The sequence below is a fragment of the Myripristis murdjan genome, chromosome 17 (genome assembly GCF_902150065.1).
Source record: "Myripristis murdjan chromosome 17, fMyrMur1.1, whole genome shotgun sequence".
NCBI lineage: Eukaryota > Metazoa > Chordata > Actinopteri > Holocentriformes > Holocentridae > Myripristis > Myripristis murdjan.
This window is the reverse complement of record NC_043996.1, coordinates 9,028,994-9,042,127: the sequence shown is the minus strand read 5'-3', so window position 1 is coordinate 9,042,127 and position 13,134 is coordinate 9,028,994. Positions and strand designations below refer to the sequence as shown.

Genomic DNA, 13,134 nt, shown 5'->3' with positions numbered 1-13,134 from the left:
GCTGAGGAAGAAGATTTTGTCTGTAACTTGTGCCACTTTTGAAGTTTGAACGGCTTTATATATATATAACGTCGGGGAGGAGGGGACTGTTGAAAGTTCTATGATGATATCACTGGTTATATTTTTGTATAGCTATGTGTTGCCTCTAAAAATATGCTATTCTCAAGGAACCAAAAAGGGGTTTTGATATAAAAATATGAGAAATAGTTTCTGTTTTGTTAAAGGGATCAGAAACACAAACTAGGTGTTGTCTGAGATATAAGACAATAATAAGAAGTGTTACCTCAACATATTAGTGCATATGTTTAGGCGTTAAATCTACAATTCTTTTTTTTTTTTTTTTTTTTTTTTTTTCCCCAGAGTCTGAAATCAATAGTAGTACATTACTGGATGTTTTGTAGTGTTGTGGTTTAGTTTGAATATATAGTATGTGATAAAATAGGCTTCTTCCTCTCAACCATTACTCTCTCCGCCCAGCACATTGCAAGTTTTCATACTTGTGTGGCAGGCAGAGCGTCTAACTTAAAGCGGCGATGCTGTCATGCTTTAAATAGATGTCTGTTAGGAAACAAATTAGCGGATGCAGTGTAAAAGCTGTTTGCTACGTCGTTGTCTTTAAAGACCTGATGAGCTGAATAAAAAAGTCACTATGTCTATAAAAAAATACCCCGTGCTTCTGCAACAGAAATGCGCTTGCTAAGAGAGATATCATTTTTGCATTTTTTGGAAACTGTCATGGGAGACTGATTTGGCCTGGCGAAGACATACCTTGCATTGCTGTTTACCACACTAAGCACTTAGTTTTTAGAAAGAAAATCTACTTTTATGCCCGCTGTTTTCCAGTTTTTAATAATGCAACTGTAGCTTCTTGTGTCATCATCATCTAAACCACCAAGTGTGGTACCTCAGTGAGCGCTGATTGGTGCAACCATTTTTTGGTTAGGACACCGAACCAAGAACAGACTGGTTTTGTGAGTTAAACTAATTTTTCTCACAAGGCCAGGTGGCTATGCCAGGCTAGATGTTCTCTATCAGGGTTAAGTTTCAGATTTACAGACATAAGAATTGCTCATGTTGCCTCTACCACTCTCAGTCAAGGTCACACAACCGCTGATTTTGCATCTCAGTCTCCCACTATCGCACTCTTCAAACATGAACCATTTCTCCGGATACGTTTTTAATAATGCAATTTGAAACCCCAAATCTACTCGGTTATTGATGACTGTGCTAAATGACCTAGAGGTACACAAGTGCTAAATGTTCACACACACACACATGCCACTCTATTTCACCAATTCTACCTCATTAATTCAAACCGTCTGACTTTCTAAACATCATAAATCATTGCAGGACCGGTGGCCCAACCCCCCTCACCTTCTCTCTCCTTCTTTCTCCCTCTCTCTCATTTCCTTATCCTCTCTCTATCTCTCTCACTATGTCATCTGTTCCCCTCTTCAATCACTCTCTCATTTTCCCTCTCCCCCACCTCTCTCTCCCTTCTTTGGGAGGTCCAGAAAGTTTGTGCCATGCAGTCTAAATAGTGCTCTGATGGATTGGCTGTCTTCCACAGGCCTGAAGATTAGCCCAAGGGCAAACCCACTCCTGTTTCCTGGGTGCCACACTGAAGATGAATAACTGTTTATTAACCCAATGCAGAGTGACTCCTTCCCCACCTCATTATGGGGGGTGGGGGGTGGGGGGGGGGGGGGGGGGGGGGGGGGGGGGGTATACAAGCTGCTAAAGTTGGCCAACCTAACACCCTCTCTTACTCTCTCCCTCTTACTGTCTCTCTCTCTTTCTCTCACTCTTCCTGTCTCTCCCTCAATCTCGCTCTCCCTTTCTTTCTTGCTTTCTCAGATAAACCAGCAGCCTGATGTGATGTGACAGTGTGCGTTTGGTTCTTGTTCGCTCCTTGACAACCCAGGAAATTGGCTTTTCATCTTACAAAAAACGCTGCACTCCGTATATTAGGGGACATTTATCTTATGATGAGAGGCCGAGGGTAATTGGAAGTTTATGCATCCATTTTACGACGACATACTGTGTCTGTACCGAGTTCTCAAATGGTGAGGACAATGGAAAAGATATGAATTTTAGTTGTCAGTGCATCAAAGAGGACCTTGTTTTATGAAATACGTTTGTAATTTCCTAGAGCATACATGTTAGGTGGCTGAAACCTTTTTTTTGAAATGAGGAAATGATTCGATATAGATAAATCATGTTTTTACTTTAGCAAGCTGGCCACAGCGGACCTGCTGAAAATGAAATGTAAGGTTGACTTTCAGTGTGAACCTTGTGAAATAAACATATATTATGTCAAGTACCGTAGTGGTAAGTTTGTAGCTCTCAAGAGAAGTATCATCACTGCCCTTCAGAAGGCTGCTAACTCCATTGTTTTCTGGTTCTTTGTGGTAATTGGCATCTGACTTTGGCCCCACATGTAGAGAAATGTTTAATGGACCTGAGACTGAGCCAAACCATTGAAAACATCTTGTAAAATCATCATACATAGACTCAACCAGGTTCTACCAAGTTCTGAGAGACTCTTATTGGAGAGTTTTTGCAGAACATTTAGGCCTACATTATTAAAGTACTGGTGTGCACTGTGAATAGAGTAGTGACTCAAAGCTTCACAACATCAAATCAAAACAAAGAAGTCTGCAGAAACTGTGACTGGCATTTACATGTAAAAGCTACATTACCACGGATTCTTCAGAATGTGTTTGTTGATCACTGTTGGTAGAAATATTGAAATATAAAAAGCAATGCAGCCTCTGCTAGGAAATCAAACACAGAAACTAAATGTGCTTCTTATCTTAACATTGACTCTCCATATAAGGCATGATTTTGTTTTGTTATAAACATTTTTTTGGTCTTTGCACTTGGTTATTTAAAAAGCAATGTGCACTTCTTCACACCTTGGGTTAGATGGAGCAATATTTACAGCACTTTATCCGCAGACCTTTTTGTTACCACATCAGAAGATTTCTTTATGATGTCAGCTCAAAAAAAAAAAAAAAATCAAACAAACAACAAAGAAAAAAAAAAACATTAAAAAAAACAAAAAACATTTAAAACATTTTGTCATTCAGTTTGCCAATGTGTTTACCTTCTTTTGGTATAGTTACACCGCCAAATACAGAACATCACGGGCTTCTCACTCAGATGTTAAGCACAGATACTTATTGTACAAGATTTCAAATGCCAGATAAAATGGAAGGCAGGGGTTAAAAAGAAATATTCAAAGACAGTAACAGGGTTCAGGATTATCAAAGTTTTAAACTATTAAGCATGACAACTCATTCACCACATTATATAATATTTTCCCTTTTTCCCTTCCCCCGAGATCGTTCTGTAACCAAAGAAAATAGGGTTAGAAAAGGGCAAATCCTCTTCCAATAACTCATTAATGAAGACCCCTCAAGAGTTCCTCTTTAGATATCAAAATTACCTTGATCTTTGCAAGGCAAGTCTTAGGTATACATAATGACATCAGCTTCTTCAATCTCTGAGGTTCCAACTCACAAGGCTTGTGTAAGTGTCTCTTGGCTTCATCCAGTGGTGCAGTTTGTGCATGCGTGCTGTCAGAAGCAGGGCAGTAAGAGCAAAGTATGCCTCCAGGCTACGACAGAAGAGCTTCTGCAAGATAGTCCCAGCATCTGCTGTGTTCCCCAAAGTCCCAAACATGACTCCATTGCTAACCAAGGGGTACTGATAGTAACTTCTAGCCCCTCTGATAAAAAATGTGACCATGTGCACATACTGGAAAAACCAACTAGAAGGAACAATAATAAAAGCCAAGCAATCCAGAATTTTGGGGTTGTACACTCTTATTCCAGACTACGTGGGTTCAAGACACTGTTAATCCTGACTTTTCAAGACCTTCTCTACCCAATGTGGGGCTGTCCTTTACTCAGCAATTCCCCCTTGTACTTGTGGCGACTCCTGATACTGGCTTGTGAGCTTAAACAGCTAACTACACAGCTGGGCAAGCTCAGGCTCAGGAGAGGCATTGGGGAGCTTAGAGTTGAACATTTGCAAGGAATCCTTTATGCGTGCCACCTCGCCGGCTGACAGCTTGAGCCGGTGGCGCAGCAGACATGAGAACAGGTCCAGTGGCTGCGGTGCGGGTGGCGAGAGCCGGTTAATCCGATCTCTCATCTCCAACAACATCAGAAAGGCAGCATCCTGTGTGCCCTGTGTATAAGGGTAGTCCAGCTGGAGAATCAAATCCTTGATGCCCTCAGGATCAAAGTGCATGCTGTATCCAAAAACCTTTAGCGTGTTGATCTTCATATACCCCAGATTGGACGTCTGGTCGTCCAGGTCCAATGGTTCATAGAAGAGTGTTTCATTGACTGTAGGGTCATCTGTGATGATGCGGCTTCGCAGGTAGATGTGCACTGTTTCAAAGAAGGACTTCCATTTGTTACCCAGTGACAGTGTCCAGTTGTAACACTGTGACGTGACAACAGCGTCCAATCGAGTTCTCTCCCAGTCAGGGAAGTCAGGCTGGTTCACTGGCATGAACCAGCTCTCTGAATGACTTCCCCCGAAAGGATTCACGTAAACCGCAGGCACGGGCTCCAGTGTTGAATTCTTTGTGGAGCAAATCTGGAAGGAGATGCCCATGAGCATGTGGATAAGATTGGACTTGTTCTTGTTACTCTTCAGTGTCAGCAGCATCCTCTTTCTCCAGGCAGGGTTGAACCAACTTCCCAGACGAACATCATTGCTTATGTAGATGGCATGGACCTCTATCCTGCTGTCTAGACGTTGAAGCAGATACTTCACCTGAAGACAGATCAATAGCGAGTGAGAGTCAGACAGACAGACAGCCAGACAAATAGGCAGGCAGACAGACAGATACACAGACAGACAAACAGACAGACAGACAGAAAGACACAGAAAGATAGACAGATAGTAGAGATGCAGGGATCGGCCCCGACATCATCTGAATCCTGCATATATGCTTCAGTCATCCACCTGCCATGCACCAAATTAACTGTTTCCTCAGATTTAGAGACCTGCACCCACATGGACATTTCATTCCACCTTTACATGTCCCTGTAGGCTATGTTGTTTTTTAAATTATGTTGAGCAGCATGAGCTTTCCAGGTGATATCTTTATTGTGTGTTGTATTGATGTATCAGTGTTTTCTTTGACAATTTACTTCAAAGATAAGAGAGGCTGCTTTCAGGACTTTTAAACATTTCCATGTACACAGTAATGTCACTGCAGCAAATATCGTGGGACATTTAAGCAGCAGAACTAAAAATTGTAGTTTAAACTTGACAGGACAAAAGGAATTCTCCAGGGGAAGCAGAATTAAACTTTTAACTTCTGAAAAAATATAAATATTTTTAACAGCTCAGGACGGGGTTCAGGATTTATCAGTAGGATGACTGCTTTACTCCAAACAGTTTCATACCTGGACTGTGTGTGTACAGGAACACAGAACAGTAATATACATTAGATATTGACCGATCCTGTCAATGTTCACATTTTAGAGAATGTAATTAGTATTTTTCTCATTAATGATGTATTATTTCCCCCACTTGCAACCCATCGGCTATTAATCAGAAAGTTAATTTTTATGACCTGTCCTGCCCAATCCACAGATTACGCCCACGGATACAACTGTAATCCATGCATCACTGCTAAATAGACAGATAAAACTTTGAAACTTTTCAAAACCTCAGCATCAGGCATGTCCAGGTCAAAGTTCAGATAATGGTCCAGGGACGCAGCGATGCTTGGCCGACATAAACCGAAATGAAGAAGGTTGCCATGGTGACAGGAGCCGCAGCGGGTGGCATTGTCGGCAGCACAGGAGGAGCAGGAGGTTGATGAGGTGCCGACAACACAGGGAACAACTCCCTGGCAGGAGGGCTGCTCCACAGGGCAGCTACAGCTCTTCACCTCCTCAGAGAAGAAGCCCAGAGCACCATGCTCGTTGCAGTAGAGCAGAGACTGTGCCTTGTTCAACCAAAACCTTACAGGCCTGGAAACAGAGGAGGAAAAAATTATGCAATTCAGGATTCAGTGTATTCCAGCACAGAATACAAAGTTTTCTTTGAACTGAACTTTGACCGATCTCTGTATCTGTCTGTCTGTGTATCTACCTAGCTGCCCATAACATATTGTGAGTCAATACATAAATGAACGACTAATTTAGTGGCAAATAAATTGCCTATCGTTTTTTTAATAAGAAGCATTCGGGCTTGTTATGTATATTGCAAGTAACCACAAACTGTTCTCTGACTAGCATAATCCAAACATTGAAAAGACAAAAATTATTTGTGATTTACTAATGAGATGATACCATTAGTGTGTGCTTAACATTCAGTATTAAATGTTGCTTGATATGTGTTCTATAATGTATGACAGAGACTTGACCCTCTTTGCCAAAATCTGGCGGCACCTGAGTGGCGGAGGAAATTTACTACTGTGTAATAAGATATGATTATTATTTGATTTGGCTAGGACTGGTGCTTGGCATTACATGTTATTTAACTGGGCACAGCTCAGCAGCAACCTGGCTCTGAGCCCTGGAAATGAGTTGCAGAGAGAGGGGGGTCATATATTTTAAGTGTGAGATACTAGACACCTATAGAATTCTAATTATGAGGCACAACCATAATTATCCAATTACCAATATAAAGATACATAAATAAGAAAGACGCCCTATAACCATGGTGACGATCCTTATCAAGTTTGTGGAACTTCTCCTGTTTTTATTTCACTCTAATGTGTAATAGCTTGATATTCAGTATTAATAACCATTCCATTGCACTGAGTCTGAAATGGCCCCTATGTTGGTTGATTTCTGTAGGCGGAGGGAATTCAGTCTAACTTATCAGTCTAACTTAGCCATCTACAAAACTGTCAAATGTCAGAGTTGACACTTTGTGCCGTTTACGCCAAATCAATTTGTTGCTGAAAGGGGTCATAACAAATGAAGTCAAGGCAAATCCTAACTAAGATCGGGGCTCCTTTTGAGCAGGGTTTGTTGTTTGTTGTTGTTGTTGTTTTTTTGTTTTGTTTTTTTTTTTTCCCAAAATCTCATTGGCAAAACACAAAAACACATCTTCCCCTCTCAGAAATGCCTTCAGCACACAACAGTGCTCTGCTTTGAGTGTTTTTAGTTTTAATTTAACTTAACTTACTATAACTTCATTATCCGTTATGATCTCCCTGGCTTTGGCACAGCTTGATTATGTCAACAATGATTGCACTGTTGTAGGCGCTAGTTTTTCAACCAAGAAATCATAGTTGAATTGGGTAACAGCAGACTTGCTGGATTGCTGTAAAAAGCTAACCCTATTTTGAAGAAATAATTTCGGTATCATTTGTAGAGGTCATCATAGTGTATCATGTTATGCACTTTGACTGGAGGGAGTACAGTGATGCTGTATAATCATTTGTTTTGGGCTGTGGTGGACTACAGCATGAACATCACCACTGGCAACACTTTATTTTTGAGTATTTGTAATTACGTCAGTATTGATCATTTACTAACTACCACAGGTAGTGTATAATGTTTAACAGTGTCAGTGTTATGTAAGAACAAGAACCTACTTTAGTGTGTAATAGTAATGCAGTAATGATGACTTATTTGTAGTTACCTGGACACAATTAACATTTGTCATGTGTTTAGTTAGACATGAATAAACATGAATAACTCTTAGCACAGGAGAGAATTTGTTTATAATAACTAATTCACTACTAATGAATTACTAATAATGACACCAATAAACAACTTAGTGATGGCTAATATATGCACACTAAAATATAGTGTTACCTCACCATTCTACAATCTAGCAGACTAGAACTGATGGGTATACAAGGTGTATCTTGATACAATGATGTACATATTATATATTTATCATGGATTAATGAGTGAAGTAATAAGTGTAGAGAGTTTTATCAAACAGACCTTGTACTGTAACCTGTAACCTTGCACCTGCATAAAATATGACCAGGTCAACTCCACCTGACACTAACAGGGATAAGTTATATAAATGATGTAAATTTTTTTAGCAGCTCAGTTTGAATTTATTTGGAGCATAGAAATATTCTGTCCAGACTGATTGAGCCCGCCATGTATTTCTTAAACTCCAAAAAACAAAAGCAAGCTCTTAAGATTAATGAACTAATCCTCAGAGTACTACGATAAAAAAAAAAAAAGTGTTATGCTGAATGCTGTGAGAGTTGTTGATACTGCGACAAGTCTGAAATTTGACCTCAATTCCTTCCAATAATTAGGGGCAGCCGAAACAATGAAATGATAACAAGGTAAAGCAGTGCAATTACGTCCTGAAGACACAAGCCGACTTTGGAGTTATTCTCCTTTTCAACAACAGTGATCCTGCAATCCAGGCAAATGTCCTTCATTTAGCGCAAATCGATTCCTCAATAACCATGACTGCTTTCCCTCTGACTATAGCAATAGCAAACCCCACTGCACCCAAGGGAGGGGGGTTGGGGGAGTAGGGTGGGGTGGGGAGCTTGTGTGGGACAGATGACGATGTTTTAGCTTTTAATTTAACATAATCCCATTTATAGGGAGTGTCTGGCTGATGATTGATGTTACACAGGAGCTTATCAGCCTACTTACAGAGGCCTTACACAGGGCAAGAGCAAAGCCCTTCACACGCTTGCTGCTTTAAGTTCAAGCCTACAAGAACACGTGTTTCCACTGACAGCTACCAACAAGATTCCCTATCCCACACGCTCTATGTGGTTGGATTTACCCTGGTTCAAAAGATCTGGCTTTTAACTCTTCAACGCACAGATCTGATCTTCCCTCTCTCATCCCTCTCAGATCTGATTTTTTCCCACCAAGACAGCAGTTAAAAAAGACTGGATCTGGTCTGCAAAAAAGTAAAAGTTACATTTTATCAGCCACACAAAGGTTCCTCTTAACCAATTTAACCTAATAAAAATCGAATGAAATCTTCTATTTATGACTGCACACACTCCTGTGCAGGAACACACCCCTCTCCCTGAAGTAAATAGAGTTTCCTCTCCCTGAATGCACAATAACTACCAGGCTTGACCCCATGTTGTGTTAGCCTATTGGTCCTTTAACATAACAGCTATGTTCCTAAAGCCACATAATCAATTTAAGTGTACACCAGGGGCTCTCATACCTTTTGAACCTCTACAACAACCCTTTCTGGGCTCCCGTGTAACCCCTTGATGTAGAGGTATTGACTGGAAGTTACCCTGCTGTCCTCGGATTGAATTTCACCCAGGAAACTTCTCCCGTTTAATTCCTTCTCTTCTCTGAGTAGCATTTTTTTCCCAACCCGAAGCCAAATCCTTGGAATAATTGTCACAGGTGCAGAATATTGCATAAAACTCCCATATAACTTTCTGTGATCTTTCTGTTGGTGAGGGGGTTTCTCCCTTGCAGGAAAACCAGACATTTTTGCCAGCCAGCAGCAACACACACATCCCCTCCCTCCTGCTCCTCTATCCTCTCTCCATCCTAAAGAGGTAAGCAAATCTCTTCTCTTATACACTCAGAGGCATAAACAGAAAGTTAAAAAGTAAAGTTAACGGGGAAGTTCAAAGGTAGTTATTATTCAGCATCTCGAAAAAGAGCCTGAAACGATGACGTCCCTAGAATACCCCACCGTTCCATATGCATCTCACTTAACTCTAATTTACAGTGTGCACTCTATTATTGATAGATGAGATTATTTGTCAATGGCAATTTGACATACTTTTTCAGGGGGCGTGGGGGTGGGAGCAGGGGTAGCATCACAGCAGTTGATGTGAAAACGCAGACATACATAAATTACCATCCACTTTGCTGCAGGAACATCAGCAACAAGTTCAGTCTGAAAATTGGCTCTGCAGAGATTCTATCCCCGGGCTAAGCTCAGGAAATCACACACAACATTGCCCAAACGCTCCAGCGTTTCCTCCCCCCAGGCCTGCGTAAATAGACAAAAATGAATGATGATAAAACAAATGGATTTGTGCAGGAGAAAAAAGGGGGCTGTTGCAGCCGAGCAACCCTCGATAACTTGCTGTTGCCGGTGTGAACTAGGTTAAGAGTCTGAGTGACAGGGGCGAGGGAGAGAGAGAGGAGAGAGAGAGCAAGGAGTGACAAAGGTGACAGAGGGAGAGAAATAAAGACGGAAAGAAAGAGAGCGAGCGAGAGGGAGGGGGAGACAGGGAGTGATGGGTAGAGGGAAAGGACTGTCAGGGAAATTAAAGTCCTCGGTAAACAAGTGCCGAGCTGTCAGTCTGGGAGAGAACTTGATTACAACATGCCACAACGCCATGCACCGAGCCCCACAAAGGCCCCTTCATCCGGTAACTAGACACTTCATCTCTCTCTCTCTCTCTCTCTCTCTCTCTCTCTCTCTCCTGCTTTCTTTCTCTTGGACTCTCCCTCCTACCATCACATATTCTCTTCCTCCTTCGCGCCTGCTCTTGCTGTCTTTCCTGTCTTGGTTTCTTTATGTCTCTCCCACTGAACCTTTGAATCTTTCCCTCTTACTCTGTTTCCCTCCCTCTCTGAACACCTGCCTTTCACGGGCTTGTCTTGATTTTTCCCCAAGGCGTAGCAGCCAAATTGCCATGTAATGAAGGCTGAGTGAAGCATTCAAAGGTATTTTGTTCAGTAATCAACCACAGGTGTAGAATTCACCATCAGGATGGAGGAGTCAGTCAAGCTGACATATTATTGCTGCGATGATTTTCAACAATGAGCAGGATTACAGTGTTATACTGTGTTTGAAAAATATTTTAGGGAGTTTATTTTTCTACAGAAGGTCTTCCTGGAGAGTTACCTTGAAGGACCATACCAGCAATTTTGAATGTTTTGCCCATTTACCCACATAACAGTGCAGCAGACCATTTTGCAAACAATTTAAGATTACTAAAGATTTCTTAAGATTTCTGGAAGTCAATGGCTGAGTACAAGGAAGGGAAATGATATCAGAGTTCTAAAATACGACTGCTTGCTTCGGGAAAAGAAATGTGAAATACAGATATTTTGTAGATATTACACTAAACATGCAAAATCTCTGGTATAGTAATCTACAAAATTGAAATATTCTTTATTTATGCATGGCTAATTGGTCAGCAAAACAACGTTATGTAAATTCACTGATGGTTTACGGGCTGGGAAAAAATTTAAATGATAAAAATATCCCATAAACATCCCATAAGAAGAGGGCTATTTGCAAAATGAGCTCATCTTCCCCCATACTTGATCCCTCCTGGCATCATGCGACGTTATGCAAGTGGGCTCATGGGGATGTAGGTTTGAGAAGGTTTATTAAAATTACCACCACATCGGGCGGTTGTGGTCGGGTGAGTTGTTGATGTGGGTGGATTCAGGTGAACTTAGAGCTGACCTGTGCATCACTTCTAACTACACAGTTCTGGTGCTTCTGGGACAGTAAATACATCACCTCCTGTTTGTCAGAGGAGTTTTATACCAAGAAAAAGCAACCAGATGTTCAGAACAGAACGTGTGTATATAATACTGTATATATAACAGATAATGCATTATATGACAATGTTGGTTTTTACTTCAATTTTTTCAAGGTAAACTCTCCAACCTTGTTTGAAATAGTGAAACTGTAAAAAAGAAACTTTACGCTGAAATACAGTCTACACTTTTTCCCGATGTAATTTCCCCCAGTGATTGTTTTTTCTGTCTGCTTAGCTCCACCTCCCTGTGTGTATACCTGTTGGGCTTTTACTTAATTCAAAGGCAGAGCTCTTTCCAGGCAGATATCACTGGGTTTTCATAATGTGCCTCTCTTGAGGCAGGCTGTTTTGGACCCTAGAGCCGTAATGAATCAACACAAAAGCAGCCGCCAAAACCTGCAGTAATGACGAATTATTCCTTTTTCATTTTGTTTGTTTTCAGTCTGTTTATCCAAGAGGCCTACCTCTCCCGGGGCAGGCTCACACTGGGTTGCTTGGGGCAGCGTTTGCTCAAGGTGAACAGTTTCCTGACAATCTTCTGGGCTTTTCCCAGGACCAGGGCAGTGCTGGACTCCAGCTGGCTGTAGCGCTTCTGGAGGGACAGGTCGGCTGACCAGAACTTGGAGATCGTGGAGACATTCAAGAACCGGTCGGTGGGCAAGCGCTTCAGGAAGGCTTTGAATTCATCTGAGAGAAAATCAGCAGGGTGTGGGGATTGGATGGGGGATAGAAGCAGAGAAAAGGAGGGTAAATAAAGAGAAAATTGGAAACAGAATTAGTCTTTCTCGAGTAATTATATATTAACAAAACCTTTTTAAGTGTGGAAAACCTATTCACCACACAGTCTGTTATACCCCTTGTGGCGTGCACAGACAATGCCTGACTGAGGAAATGGTTTCATGTGTCATTTGAATACAAAAAAGCTGTTATATTCTAATGAATTGCCATTACAAAGTAAACACCTGCGCCTTAGTGTGCAGTTATGCTCATTCACCCTACCATTAAAAGCTCATGGTATTCACAATCACACCATTTGCAATATTACCATTACCAAGCACACTCGTTATCTGAAGAGTGATAGTGTGGCGTCACATATGGATGGGCATTTCCATTTATTTTCATAATTTGACTAGGCACACTTTTTTTTTTTTTTACTAACAATATTGGTCAAAGTCTATAATCACTACTGCTGAAAAGGGCAATAAAAGCATGTGCTAAAATAGCAAGAGGACATCTTCTTTTTGGTGCTCCCTTCCTAAATGCAAATGCACAAAAACAGTGATTATCGTTCTATTTAGATTATATTACTAATTTGCATGAATAAAAGGGTTTCAGCTGTTATGTGGCAAACACTTTGCACCAGCCTAACATCATCTCTGCCAACATGCAAATCAAAGGCATATTTTATGGAGATCATTCTCTTCTTATTTGAGAGTGATATTTCATCTTGTGTAGTTAAGTCATTTTTTAATCCTGGAGGTTAGGGTTATGGACTAAATACACCAGACATGGACATGGCGAGACACATGACCAATTTGACAAATTGTCCATTTGCATTTTAATGTTGGACCTCTATCAATAAATATGCATACTAGGTATCAATTGCGATCAGGAGCTCTCTTATTGTGCCCCTCCTACAAATATGTCATACTTGGGTCCATGTATCATTCAAC

The 13,134-nt window shown here is 41.0% G+C and overlaps 1 protein-coding gene across 1 annotated transcript in view; it reads right to left on the bottom strand.

Annotated features, from left to right (window-relative positions):
• Positions 1-3,972: 3,972 nt before the first annotated feature.
• Positions 3,973-13,134, bottom strand: part of brinp2 (bone morphogenetic protein/retinoic acid inducible neural-specific 2) — a 129,033-nt gene continuing 119,871 nt past the window's right edge. Inside the window, exons 6-8 of the mRNA XM_030074545.1 lie at positions 11,926-12,148; positions 5,699-6,005; positions 3,973-4,794 (exon numbers count right to left, since the gene is read on the bottom strand). Coding sequence (XP_029930405.1) covers positions 3,973-4,794; positions 5,699-6,005; positions 11,926-12,148 — 1,352 coding nt within the window. The remainder of the gene's footprint in view (positions 4,795-5,698; positions 6,006-11,925; positions 12,149-13,134) is intronic.